Genomic DNA, 15,439 nt, shown 5'->3' on the forward strand with positions numbered 1-15,439 from the left:
TCCCAAAGATCTAAACAGTCACTTTGATCTTAGACTGATATACCACACAACTATTAAAATCTATATTTAAAAAATAAGTAAAGACTAAAAATCTTCAATGCTGTTTTGAACATGCCACTTAGCCATAGCTACACAAACACAACTTGTTTATCACAAAACATGGCTGTATTCTCTTTTGTTTTTGCTCTTCAGCAGAGTTGTAGGCAGCTCCTAATTTGTCACACAGAGAGGTTGATGGAGGAATTGGTTTTGAATTGCCCTGTATAGGAATCTGACATCCAGGCCACCACGACACTGTGGGTGTCGCAGAATTCTGTACCGCATGCATTTTCAACGAACTTCCTGCACATTCATTCCCTTAAGACCAACCAGACTTCCAACACCTCATAGAATGAAAAAATTATGCATCACCCATCTGAAAATAAATTACCATATGAAAATAATAATAATAAAAAAAAAAAATGGTTTAATGGTTTTCCATTAATAAAATGGGGGAAAAAATCCCTACACTTACTTTTAGTAAGGGAACGGATTAATATTTAGGGACAAGAATATTATAGAGATTTAAGGGTGGACCCTTTGGACTTGGTCCAAGCAATTAGCAACTCTCTAGCAACTGCATAGTAACATGCTAAAAACCACCATATCCGTATCAAGGTAAGTCAGTCCACTCAGCCGCCATCTTGAGAACACTTCCGTGGAGCTGTTTTCTATGGATACAAGCAAATAAAAGTGTAGCTCTTATATACTTGAATGGGGAAAGACCGAAATCTCCAAAACAGTTGGTCAAAATTATAATCAAAGAAAATATTTCAAATCAGCAGTAAAATCTGACAACAATGGTATAATAAATTGTGCTTATTTAGCTCGGATCATGCAAAAAAAAAGAAAAAAAAAAAAAAAAAAGGCTGGTCCAGCTAATGCACATGCACGTTCTCTAGTTGACAGAAAGTCTGTATCTAAAGGGTGATTGGCTCTTTTACATGTAAAGCAGGACTTTCTTGTCTACATCCGCTATATGAAGTGTTCCCATTTCTCCCATTTATTTTAATACAAATGGTCTGTCTCTAGCTAAATAGTCTCTGAAACCACTCAGAACTTCTTAGCAACCACATAGCAACACCCTGATAACCACTGACAACACCCTAGCATGGTGGCGGCTTTTGCATTGGAGCACAGCACTCACATTTTCTTTAGAAAATGTAAATATCTAGTTTTTGTGGATATCTTAGTAAGTTATACCAACTCACACTGTAGGCCATATGTTTAGTTGGCAGAGGCACACACCTTGAGCCACACACATTCTTTGATGTGCAAAGGCATTTAGCATAAGTGCTAGACTAACACATTTGCCTGTTCCCTTTCAACACCTTCACAATGTGGCTCTTCCTGTGAGCTTGGGGCATGAGGGCTTGAGTGGTAGCTGACAGGAAGTTTGTAGCAGAGTTGAAAAGGAGCAAAAGTGAAAAGCTTAATATTTCAACCTGAAACGTCATTGTTCCTGATGCAACTTAATAAAATGGCTGAAATAATCTTAAAGGAGCAGTTCACTCAAAAATTAAAACAAATTATTTACTCACCTACATGTTGTTCCAAACATGGATGCTGTCATTTTTAAATGAAACACAAAAGTATCATTTTTATGAAGAATACACAGCTCTTGTCATACAAGGACAGTTCATCATAGTTTACTTTACTTAAGCGCTACATTCCAAGTCTTCTCAAGTTTTATAGGATAGTTCACCCAAAAATTATAATTCTTTTATAATTTACTAACCCTTATGCCAACTCAAACTCATATGACTTTTTTCTGTGAACTACAAACAAAGATATTTTGATGAAGAGATGATGTGAATATATCCACACAATGCAAGTCAATGGGTGCCAACACTTTCAAGCTGCAGAAAGCTTATAAAGGCAGCATAAAGGTAATCCATACGACTTGAGTGGTTTAATCCATGTCTTCTAAAGCGATACGATTGATTAAGTGTGAGAAACAGACCAAAATGTAACTCCTTTTCCACTATAAACCTTATATCTTAATTTGTATATGCGCACTGAGCTTGCTATAAACACGAGGGAGTGTAATCGAGTTTCAAATCATGGCTGCACCAAGATTTATATTCAAATTATTTTAAGCTAAAACATCATTGGTATCATGAATAGTAACTGAATGTGATGCGGCATTTTTGGATTCTGGACACGACCACAAGCACATGATTTTCTGTAGCACACAAATCTTATGATCTGTTTTTATGACACTTAAAGTTGTTTTTGTGTGTGTGTGTGTGTGTGTGTGTGTGTGTGTGTGTGTGTGTGTGTGTGTGTGTGTGTGTGTTTGTGTTTTTGTCCTTTTTGAAGCTTGACAGCCATTTTCTCTATGAACTGTTGTTGTATGGCAAGTGGGGTTGCCAACTGTCCCATATTATGTCCTGTATTTTGCCTGAAATCACAATGTCCCGTACAGGATGTCTATTGTACTATTGTACTACGGGGCCATGTACTGAAGGCCTTATATTCCCTTTTTGAAGTGGCAAAATGCTCAAATGCACCCCCCTATTCAGATGACGAAATGCTTGAGGGGGACCCCCATCCCGTATTGAAATGGGTTTGGAATGACATGAGTGTAAGTAAATAATGACAGAATTTTCATTTTGGGGTGACCTATATACCTTTAATTGATAAGTAAGGGTGGAAATAAAAGAGGAATATGCAGGCGTTACTTTGTAGAAATCTTTCTAGTCATTACTGTGATGCAGGGGTGTGAAAACTAACTGGAGGGGGGACTAGGGCATGTCTGGGTCAGCAGACCTGCTTTCCCATACTGCCACCTAGAGGTCAATGACCATATAACCGTTTGTCTGAACTTTATAGTGTAGAGACATTATGATCAAGTTTATAGTCTGTAGTGGGATCCAAAAGTCTGAAACTATTTTTATTTTTTTTTATTTGTGTGTGTGTGTGTGTGTGTGTGTGTGTGTGTGTGTGTGTGTGTGTGCAATGTTTACTATGGTTGATGTCACAAATTTGCTTTCATTTGATTAGTGCAGCTCATAGTGCAGAATCTGAAATATTTCTTATTATATTTTATAAATTTTCTTTCTTTTAATTTTTTTAAGATTTTCAGTGTGGACTTTTGGATCAACTGTATGCCAAGATAGGCTCAATATGTTTGTTGCAGGAGCCTAAAAAAGCAAAGAATTTGTTTAGAAATGTAGCTCACAGTTTTACTTAAAAAAATAAAATAAAAGCAAGGTTTAATATTCTTCACATTCTTCTCTAACATTAATTTACATGCTTAAATCTTGATTTTTGTCCTTAATTCAGTCTTGGAATCGTGGTTCTGCTCTGTCCCTCTTAAGTTCTGAACTTCTTTGTGTTTTGATGGTGGGTGATGAGATAGTATTACAGGCTGTAATCCCTCTCTGTAAGCCTTTGGGTCAGCGCAGGGACTCGAACTCCCCAAGAGTACCACTCTAGTAACAGCTGAACCAGCAGGGGCCAACCTGCTTCCCCTGAAATGAGCACTCCACACACACACACACACATACAATCTCTCTGCCACACACACATACTCACCAATGTAAAAGAACATGCCAGCACTAACCGAAGGACACATACAAGCATACACATTATCCTGTGAATGTGTGTGGTCTTAGGCCCTAATGTTTTGTCATGGTTATAAATAATAATAATTACTAAACCCCCATAAACAGCAGGGATACTGTAGAACACACACAGAATCTGGGTAAAATACTGTGCATTATAATTATAATTATAACACAGCACAAAAACAAACTGTGAAATGAAAGGCACAATGTAGAAATTGATGGAAACTGTAAGCACTTGATGTCCTGTTTTGTCTACGCAATAACTGCTTATGCACTTTGTAAATTTTACATTACAAAAATATCAATGGTGGATACTTTTTTCCCTATAAAGATAATAATATCCTTAATCACAATAGATAGATAGATAGATAGATAGATAGATAGATAGATAGATAGATAGATAGATGTGACAGACAGACAGACAAATAGATAGATAGATAGATAGATAGATAGATAGATAGATAGATAGATAGATAGATAGATAGATGTGAAAGACAGACAAATAGATAGATAGACAGACAGACAGATAGATAGATAGATGTGACAGACAGACAGACAGACAGACAGATAGATAGATAGATAGATAGATAGATAGATAGATAGATAGATAGATAGATAGATAGATAGATAGATAGATAGATAGATAGATAGATGATGTGACAGACAGACAGACAGACAAATAGATAGATAGACAGACAGACAGACAGACAAATATATAGATAGACAGACAGACAGACAGACAGATTAGATAGATAGATAGATAGATAGATAGATAGATAGATAGATAGATAGATGTGACAGACAGACAGACAGACAAATAGATAGATAGACAGACAGACAGACAGACAGACAAATAAATAGACAGACAGACAGACAGACAGATAGATAAATAGATAGATAGATAGATAGATAGATAGATAGATAGATAGATAGATAGATGTGACAGACACAGACAGACAAATAGTCAGACAGACAGGCAAATAGATAGACAGACAGATTTTAAAACTTATTGGGATTTTTTATTATTATTATTTTATTTATTTGTTTGTTTTGCTTCAAAAGTGTGCTTGTGCTTTTTTCTTTTAAATAAATCCTCTTGTAATATAATGCAATTACATTCATATTCATGTATTTCAAAGGGTGGCGTAAGTGTCCAAATACTGTGGGGCCACTGTATTTACATGACAAAATGATTGTATCATTTAATTTCAGAAAACATTTGGCTAGCATCAGCACGTGTAATAAACCCAACAGCAGCGGTCAGCAGGTATCGACCTCTGGCCGGCGCTGATACTCCACCATCCGCTCAGAGAAGCTACGTGTTAACCGGGCTGACTGAGGAGCAAACAAACTGACCGTCACTTCTGAGAACAGCCGCTGTATAGCATGGAGCGGAAAGTGGCGAGGGAATTTCGACATAAGGTGAACTTTTAAACTGTTATTTTATTTTTGCATTCTTGTTTATCATTATTTCTACTTGTCTATTTTCGGAAGAGACGCCGGAAGAGCACGCGTCCCCCATTTGCGTTATGAAATATTTCGGAAAGTGTAAAATGAACATTCGTAAAGCTTCCGACAGTTATTGTTTATACAAAACCCGTCGTTATTTGGTTGATAACGATCGTTTTGCGCTGAAAAAGGCTTCTAAAAGTTCTAATTGTATCATATATCATCATATTTCGAATTACGATTGTGGTGCTTATTTTTTTTTATCAGTACAGTGAAAATGTGAAACTTGTAACTAGTTTAATATTTTGCTTGAATGAGGAATTTTGTCCCATTTAATTTACGTAAGCCAAAGGTACGGTTAAAGGTAGCCTACAGTTTCAGGTAGAACGATAGAAGTGACGTCACCATGTGGACATGCTTATGATTGGCTGAACAGGTGACATAAACGTTAAATTGTCCCTTTGTTGTTGTGTACAGTAGATTTATGTTGTGACTTTGAACTGGGTTATTTAATTGCCATACAGTTGTCAATGATCATACTATTTTGAAGCACCATGCAGAAATAAAGAGGATTCCCAAATGTGTATTATTAGAATTGTGCCAATTGTTGTGTGGTGCACTGACAGATACAATGGACAGTTTTTCCACCTTGTTAGATGCAGTGACAGAGATGTGCTGTCAGGCGGAATGGATAGCTAAATTTATTACTGGGCCTCTTTTATTGCCTGTAGATAGGGGTGGCTTTGCCACACTATAAAATAAACACCTTTGCATTTACTTTTCTTTTTCTCCGTCAACAGATCTGTTACACTGCCCTTCATTGGATTTATCCCATTCAAATAGGGATAAAGTGCATTGCATATGAAACTGATTTAAGATGTGGTTGTCTTAATCAGTTTATGAAGTCCAAAGATGGACTGTCATTTGGGCTTGACAAAATGTTTATGACCCGTTGAGCATGCAACATCTATTTTTATTACATGTAGTCTAAATTTTGTGCTTGACAAAGTAATGTGGAATGTCCATCTGCCTCAATCAGATTATTTTATGCTTTTGTGCAGTTGTATCATGAATAATTTATATATACATTTGACCGGTGTCAAAAGTTTTGAAACACTTGACTAAAATGTTTCTCATGATCTTAGAAATCTTTTGATCTGAAGGCGTATGCTTAAATGTTTGAAATTAGTTTTGTAGACAAAAATATAATTGTGCCACCATATTAATTTATTTAATTATAAAACTAAAATGTAATAATAATAATAAATTTTTTTTTTTAATTGATGACTTGGACCAAATAATAAAGAAAAGCAGCCAATAAGTGCCCAACATAGATGGGAACTCCTTCAATACTGTTTAAAAAGCATCCCAGGGTGATACCTCAAGAAGTTGGTTGAGAAAATGTCAAGAGCACATGTCTGCAAATTCTAGGCAAAGGGTGACTACTTTGAAGATGCTAAAATACAAAACAGTTTTGATTTATTTGGATTTTGTTTAGTCACAACATAATTCCCATAGTTCCATTTATTTTATTCCATAGTTTTGGTGACTTTCCTATTATTCTAAAATGTGAAGAAAAAAAAATATAATAAAGAATGAGTGTTTCAAAACTTTTGACTGGCAGTGTATATATATATATAAAATAAAGAATGAGTAAGTGTTTCAAAACTTTTGACCGGTAGTGTATATTTATTATCCAGATCTATTAAATTATTATTAAGTTATTAAAAATACATTAAAAATGCAATTCATCATTTTTTTTTTCTTGAAGACACCTCTACTAAGATCAACATCAAAATTTCCGAGTTCAAAGTCATCCTGATATTATTATTTTTTTGGAGGGCTTTAAGTAAAAAATGTCTTAAGAAATGAATAAAATAATTAAAATAGACAGTTAAAAATAAATAAAATAAAACTGTCATAAAAAAAAAAAAAAAAAGTATTGGTAAAAAAGAAAAGGAAAAATTTTGGCTTTGAAATAATGTTTTAATATGATTTCTTAAAAATAAGCAGTGAAACAATTTTGTTTTAAAATATGGTGAAAAAAGAAATGTTGACATAAGTAGTTTGGAATAATCTTCAATTATTATTTCTTAAAAAAATAATCAGTGAATCGAACAGCATTGAGTCGTGTGACGCCATGCGAGGTTCGGACGTGTGAACGGCGAGCTCTGCGCACTTTTTAATACTTTTTATGTCATAAACGGGTGAGATTCGATACACCCTGATTCTTAACTGTTTTATGAAGACAATATGTCAAATAATTCATAATCCTTGGGCTCTGGAGGTATTAAAAGACACTTACGTGCTCAAGCCCCTGACAAGGCCGCAGACCAGGGACTCAGTTTGGACGGTGCAGCAGGAGAGATTCAGCTTCAGCTGTCAAGTATGTCTGCAGTGCTGGTGAAGGTCATCGCAGACTTGGAGGATCTGGCTGTAATACGTCGATTGATCACTTCCATGGAGACAAAATTCACTGAGTTGGTTACAAGAATGGGGGACGTCAAGAAACAGATTGATTATCTGGAGTCATTGGAGAGGGAATTAGCTGCTAACCCACTAGCGACCAAGACAGACTCGCAGCGCATTTGGGAAAAACTGGAGGATTTAGTGAGTCGATGAAACAACGTCCAAATTGTTGGAATTCCTGAGCACGAGGAAGGCCGAGATATGGTAAAATTCCTAGACGAGCTCTTTCCAAGTCTGCTCAACATAAAAGGCCATAAGCTGGAAATCGAGCAAGCTCACAGGGTCCCGGTTTGGAGATCCGCTGAGGGAGACAGGCCCCAATCAATTCTGGCCAAATTTCTGAGATCATCCAATAAAGATCTCGTGTTATGTGAGGTGAGGAGTAAAGGAAGGCTTTCTTGGAAGAACCACAGCATTTTCTTGTTCCCAGACTTTGCGAATTCGACAAGAGAGAAACGTGATCGATTCAAGAAATGCAAGAATCTCTTAGATCAACAGAAGGTCACTTTTGCACTAATGTTTCTGGCCAAACTGAGAATAGATACTAAGGATGGCAGTAGAGAATTACATGCCCACAGCAAGCATTGTCCTTCATAAAGACATTGGAGTGAGTGAGCCATTTGGTGATTTTCATGTTGCTGCCTAGTGGACCTGACTCACTGAACTTACACCCGACTGCCTGAGGAAGCTGGCCACCTTCTTTGTTTCTTTTTGTGCTGGTTCCACCTAGCGGCTGGAGATTGTTTATCTAATATAATTTCTTCTGGACAGCTTGTGGATGAATCTGCAAGTTTTTGGTGCTTATGGCCTGGAGTTTGTTTTGTGGAATATCTCTTGCAGGATATTGGAGTGATTGGGTCTTTTGTTGCACTCATGTATCGGCCGAATGGGCCGGCTTACTAAACATTCGTTTGACTGCCCGAAGAACTGAACAGCCCCTTTTTTTTTGTGCTAGTTCTACTAGCGGCTGGAGCTTGTTCTGTGGAGGAACACACCTTCGGGACAGTTATGTGGATGAATCTACACGTTTTTTGTGTTTATTCCGCTTATTGGCTGGAGTTTAATTTATAGACTATTTTTTGCTGTGTAATTCTGTCTCACAAAATTTTTATAGAAGCAATCTAAGACTTGAGCAATCCGATGGCAAAGTTGTCACGGGGACTCTCGTAGGCATACATGGACTGTTTGAGTTTAGAGGGATAGACGCCGGTCGTCGTGTGCAGGGTTAATGCGCACATTTTTCTGTTTGTTTGGTTCGGAGGGAAGTTTGGGGTTTATTGTTACACTAATGTTGGAATGTGGTCTTTATAATATTGTTTTTGACACACAGTCTATTTTTTCTAATATGTAAAATGTCAAATGTTAATATGAGTGGATTATCTCTCTCCACATGGAATGTGAATGGGCTGGGGCACCCCATAAAAAGAAGGAAGGTTATTTATTTTCTTAAACGTAAGAAATATGATAGAGTGTTTCTTCAAGAAACGCACCTTTCCCAGCAGGAAGCTGAAAAATTTGGGAAGATATGGGGTGGGCATGTTTTCTTTAGTGCTGGCTCGGATAAGAGCAGGGGAGTCATTATATTGATAAGTAAATATCTACAATTCAAATGTCTCAAACAGTTTAAAGATAAATTAGGAAGAGTCATTATTGTTTTAGCAGAAATTCAGGGGCAAAGGTTGATTTTGGCTAATATTTACACACCTAACACTGATGGTCAGGGCTTTTTATAGATTTTGAAGGGATGTTGCAAGCCACTGGCACCCCTCATGATACAATATTGGGAGGAGACTTTAATTTTTTGATGGACTCAGTCCTTGATCATAGTGAAGCAAAAGTGTGCAAGCTCCCAAGAGCAACATTGACGCTTCTCAGGATGTGTAAAAATCTTGGCCTTACAGATATTTGGAGACTTTTGAACCCACCTGGTAGGGACTATACATTTTTTTTATCAGTCCATAAGATTTATTCTAGAATAGATTTATATATATATATATATATATATATATATATATATATATATATATATATATATATATATATGTGTATATATATCTAAGTCCCTCATTTCATCTGTTGTTGATTGCTCAATTGGAAACATCTTAGTCTCAGATCACGCCCTGGTGAGTTTAGAGGTGTTGCCTCATACGGAGAAAAATAAATCATATAGTTGGCGCTTTAATGTAACCCTTTAGCAAAATCATGAATTTCAACAAATGTTAAATGCTGAAATTAATGTTTATATGGAGACTGGTCCTCAGTATCCTCTGTAGGTGCGGCTTGGGAGGCACTAAATGTGGTTTTTAGGGGCCGGCTCATACAGTATGCATCATTCACCAAAAAATCCAAAGCTCAAGAACTCGTGGAGTTGGAAGGGAATATTAAAAGTGCTGAGGCAGAGCTGAAGCGCGAATTTCATCTGATGGCCTCAGAGAATTGACCCGATTGAAATACAGATATAATACCATTTCGTCACAGATAGGGTGGCAACTAACTATTATTTTGATAATTGACTAATCTAACAATTATTAGAACGATTATTCGACTATTCGGGTGATTATTGCAATGATTAATCATTAGCTCTTGACCGATTATTCAGCTTGTGCCCCAACTTAAAAGGTTGTATAAACGTGCTTGCTAACAATGAAGAGGACAAAATCATCTTTTAAAAACACCTCTAAATGACATTCACTGAATTAAAGGGAAAAAATACTTTTTATTATGTTTAATTCAGTAAAAATTTCACTACAAATAAATCCTATTGTTATCAAGGGTATTTGTCTTTTTTTCCATTTAAAATTGTCTAAAAATCCTTAAAACAAGATACATTTACTTGAGAAGCAACATATAAGATATTTAGATTTGCTTTAAGAGAATGTATCTTAAATATACAGTAAGTGTATTTTGTATATAAGTGTATTTTTTCACTTGGTTATACTTCTGCAAGTGCAGTAAAGACAAAATATACTTGTATTCAAGATCTATTCTCTAAAAGCAAGTCTAAACATCTTATATGCTGCTTCTCAGGAGAATGCATCTTTTTTTAAAGGATTTTTAGATATTTTAAAATATTTGTATTTTTAATATTATATTCAACATTCTCAGATTAAAAACAAAAAAATTCTTCTGCAGTATATCTGCTAAAGTAAATGTACGTTGTTTTAAAGGAGTTTTAGATATTTATATTGGAAAACTAGCTAAAACAAAAACAAATAAAAAATGTATTGTTTTTGCAGTGTATAATGGGGCGAAGACTACCCTCTCTCACGTTTTTGTTCACTTCAATCCATCTTTAACTCACAAAAAAACAAACTCTCTCTTATAAATAAAGCTGCGTTTTGCCAATTTTCTTCACGATAAGAAATGCACAGTGACATATATTTTGATTCAATAAGTTGCCGTCACATTATATTCTAGCTGCATTAAGCACACGCACTCGAGGGATGAGTATCCCTGCAACAGAGTGTACCTCAGCCAGGTGCTGTTTCAATCTCTCCCCTTAGATCGGGACACTTCGCGCAACTCATAGAAGAGGCGCTGACCGCACAGAGAAATGCCAGTTTCCTTATTATTTTAACTTTAATAAAGCTATAACACATTAAATAGAACTGCATTAAAGATGTAACGTCAGGGTGTTTCCTTTAAAGACGCTCGACACGCAAGTTTTGCTTAAGCTGAGCGTCAGCTCCGGCTCTGCTTATTCCACAGCCAGAGTGCTTCTGTATTTACTTATTTTGTATTTTTGCATTATAATTCCCTCATACTTTGCAATGTACATCCCCTGAAGCTGTTTGGAAAGTTTAGAGTGCGTCTGGACTGTGAGATGTGTTTTCTTCCTCCCCTCAGTCAGGTGTGAGCTGCAGTGCTGCTCTTGTGTGCAATCATTAGAGTTTCATATGATCTTATGTTACATTAAGATCAAATGACTATTCGACAACAAAAATGTTTGTAGACAATAATTTATTGTCGACGTTATTGATAAAGTCGACTAATCGTTTCAGCCCTAGTCACGGAAGGTGGAGTCTTGGCTATTCAGGGCAGCGCAGAGAGAGTCTTTTCTACCATTCCCTCAGTGAAATATGCTGGTGGGGAAATATTTACCTCAGCCATTGATATTAATAGTGCTTTTAAAGAATTTTATCTTGATCTTTATAGTTCCACGTCTTGGTCTACTGATGAAGATATTAGGAACTTTGTGGAACCATTAGAACTCCCTAAACTGACGACTGAGCAAAAAAAATTCTCTTGATTCTGAGATAAGTTTGGAGGAGCTTGGCGAGGTAATTAAGGCCTTGTCTACAGGCAAGGCTCCGGGGCCGGATGGCTTTGCCGCTTAATTATTTTAGATCTTATGCTACAGAACTGGCTCCACTTTTGTTAGAAGTTTATATGGAATCATTAAATAATGGAAAGCTTCCACCAACCATGACACAAGCCCGAATCAGCCTGATTCTTAAAAAGGACAAAGATCCAAGCGAGTTTAAGAGTTACTATCCAATTTCTCTGATCCAGATAGATGTAAATATATTGTCAAAAATTCTGGCTAACCGATTAAGTAAAGTTATGACATCTCTTATACATATAGATCAGGTGGGGTTTATTCGGGGCCGCAGCTCTTCTGATAACATTAGGCGTTTCATCAGTATCATGTGGTCAGTGGCGAATGATCAGACTCTGGTCGCTGCCATCTCACTTGATGCCGAAAAGGCATTTGATATGGTAGAATGGGATTATCTTTTTAAGATTTTAGAAATATATGGGTTCCGGAAAACATTTATTGGATGGATTAAGTTACTTTATAGACACCCGGTAGCGGCGGTACAAACAAATGGATTAATTTCTGATTATTTTACTCTGGATAGGGGCACTCGTCAGGGTTGCCCTCTTTCCCCCTTATTGTTCCGTCTACCCTGGAAACATCAGCAGCTGTGATAAGAAAGGAGGATGATTTTCCAGGGTTGGTGGCAGGAGGTATGGCGCATAAGCTTTTGCTTTACACAGATGATATTTTACTATTTGTCTCTGACCCTACTAGATCTATGCCTTGCCTCCACAGAATTATGAATTCCTTTTCTAAGTTCTCAGGATAACAGTTCAGTTGGTATAAATCCGATGCTTTGGCTTTGACAGCATACTGCCCAGTAATGGCTTTCCAGTGGCCCAAACAGGGCATTAAGTATTTGAGCATTTTATTCCCAGCAAATTTGTCTGATTTAGTTAGAGTTAATTTATCCCCTTAATAAAAAAGGTTTTCGAGCAATGTGGGCAGGTGGGCTTCATTACATTTATCTATGATTGGGAAGGTTAATATTATTAAAATTAATTGTATTCTAAAATTTAACTACCTGCTACAATCTCTCCCTGTAGATGTCCCCCTCTCTTATTTCAAGCAATTTGATAGCATAGCGAAGTCCTTCATTTGGAATGGTAAATGTCCCAGATTACACTTCAGTAAGCTACATAGGCTGATTGGCAAAGGTGGGCTAGGCCTACCCAAGATTTTGTTTTATTATTATGCGTTCGGTCTCAGACATTTGGCTCATTGGTCACTTCCACCTGAGAGAGCCCCTTTCTGGTTTTGTATTGAACAGGAAGTTCTTACCCCTATTTCACCATTGCAAAGCCTTTCTATCAAACTAACCGGGGAGGTTAAGTTACACCCCGTTATCTCGCATTTGCACTCGGTATGGACAAAAGTGTCCAGAGTGTTTAATTCAGACATTGATTTACATGTTGCCTCAAGCATATGGCTGAACCCTAAATTATGTTTTAATAAGTCCCCTTTGTGCTGGTCAGACTGGATTTTGAGGAGGGTTACTACACTCGGTGACCTATATGAGAGTGGAGTGTTGAGATCTTTTGAAAATTTGATTCAACATTTTGGGATTCCCAGATCTCAATTCTGTAGGTATTTACAGCTGCGCCACCTGCTGTGTATTGTTTTTGGGAGTGGCATACACCCCCCTAAAGCAACAGATACTCTGGGAGAGGTGATTAATGCTTTTGGAAAAGGTCATGAGTCATCCGTGTATTACTCCCTGCTAATTCAGATTCTGGGGGACGGAACTTTAATTCTCTCAAGAGATTATGGGAGAAAGATTTAAACTTGGCATTGGAGGAGGGAGTGTGGGCTAGGATTCTAAAAAAATGTCAAGTCTCCATCTAGAGATGCAAGGTGCGCCTTATGCAATTCAAGATTTTACATAGATTCCATTGGACCCCCTCTAGATTGTATTGGCTTGGTCTTAAAGACACACCCACCTGCTGGCGATGCCAGTCAGAAAATGAAGACACAACCCATGAGTTTTGGTTGAAGGTTCATATGTGATGTTTTGGGCACTCAAATTTCGTTTTGCCCCAGACTCTGTATTCTGGGCAATGAGGCGGCCATAAATTTGGGGGACAAACACATAAAAAATTGGGTCCTGACCAGTATTATGATTGGCAGCAGATTATTTTAAGGGGATGGAAGTCAGATGGGGCTCCCTCATTTCTGGAGTGGTGTGCGGAGATGGGCAGGGTGGCAGCTTTGAGGAGATGTCGAGCAGATGGCTGGGGGTTCGAGATTTGTTTGCTAGGAAATGGGGCAGGTATTTGGTGTTTTTGAGGTTATTTGATTTTATTTTTTGTGTGTGTGTGTATTCTATTTGTGACCACAGGGGTGTTCATTGGGGATCGGGATCGGGTTGGTGATTGGGGAGGGGGAGGGGTAATACTGGGGGTTAAATGTTAACTCAGTGTATATATGTTGTGTTTTTTCTTTGTTATCTGCTTGTCAATAAAAAAAAATGTCAATTGAATGTTTTTTTTTTTTTTTTTAAATAAGCAGTGAATCAATTTTGTTCTAAAATATTATAAAAACAGAAATGTTGGCGTTAATAGTTTGGAGTATTCTTTTATTATTATTGTTTTTAATTAATAAGTATTGAAGCAGTTTTAATATGAAAAAATATTAATATTTGAAGATATTAATAAAAAAACAGATGTTTAGACATTTTTATGAAAAGTCGCATTTTGCTTAGGTAAAATAGAGTAAAACTAAGAAAAGTTTTTGGTATTCGTGACTCAAAAATTCATGATATTTGTGAGAACAAAAATCCTAAAAAATATGTTTATATATTAATATACAGTCATAATTTATATTTATAAATAAAAACAATAAAACGTTATAACATATTTAATAAAAATATTAAATAATAATTAACATTACAGTTAATATTCATATTTTTTTAAATAATAATGATTTTTATTATTGTGTTGATTATATGCTTCATATCATTATTAGTAGTAGTAGTAGTAAAGCCATTTTTATTTGTATAGCACGATTTTAAAGCAGACATTGTTTCAAAGCAGCTGTACAAGAATTGTGCTATATTATGAATTATGTTTTAACAGAAAATAAAGCTGTAATGTCTTAGTCATCATTGTGCAATTTTATAATTTAATTAATTAAATTATTATTATTATTATCATCATTAGCTTTTACATTTTGAATTTGAATTAGATTTTTAACATAATAACTTCACATTTAAATTCTTATGATAACCACACCAACACACTTTGTAAGGTGACACTGTTAGCATGATAAACCTTTTTACCTGAGCCCAGGAACATTAACAGGTCCAGTGGAGCAGAACTGAACTTATGCCACTCACAGTACCGGAAAAGATCCACCTGACATATCCAAACAACAAAGACAGCATAGGCTAATCTGAGAGACGCTGAAAGAATCGCAGTAGTTACTCCTCCTCTTTTTCTCTCTCTTGACCTCTCTCCTCACTCTACCTTCTTCCTACCTTCCATCTTGGTCTCTCGCTCAGTGAGAGAGGGATGTATTACATAATTGACTGGCCAAAGCGCTTCCTCAAAACATTTCTACAGCAGATTAGCCGCCACCAGGTAAAGACGTG

At 36.4% G+C, this 15,439-nt stretch overlaps 1 protein-coding gene across 1 annotated transcript in view; it reads left to right on the forward strand.

Moving 5' to 3' along the window:
• Nucleotides 1-4,993: 4,993 nt before the first annotated feature.
• LOC127437530 (harmonin-like) overlaps nucleotides 4,994-15,439 on the forward strand; it is a 41,148-nt gene continuing 30,702 nt past the window's right edge. Inside the window, exon 1 of the mRNA XM_051692515.1 lies at nucleotides 4,994-5,033. Within this exon, the coding sequence (XP_051548475.1) occupies nucleotides 4,998-5,033 (36 nt within the window). The 5' untranslated portion in view covers nucleotides 4,994-4,997. The remainder of the gene's footprint in view (nucleotides 5,034-15,439) is intronic.

Source organism: Myxocyprinus asiaticus, chromosome 48, assembly GCF_019703515.2.
Source record: "Myxocyprinus asiaticus isolate MX2 ecotype Aquarium Trade chromosome 48, UBuf_Myxa_2, whole genome shotgun sequence".
Taxonomy (NCBI): domain Eukaryota; kingdom Metazoa; phylum Chordata; class Actinopteri; order Cypriniformes; family Catostomidae; genus Myxocyprinus; species Myxocyprinus asiaticus.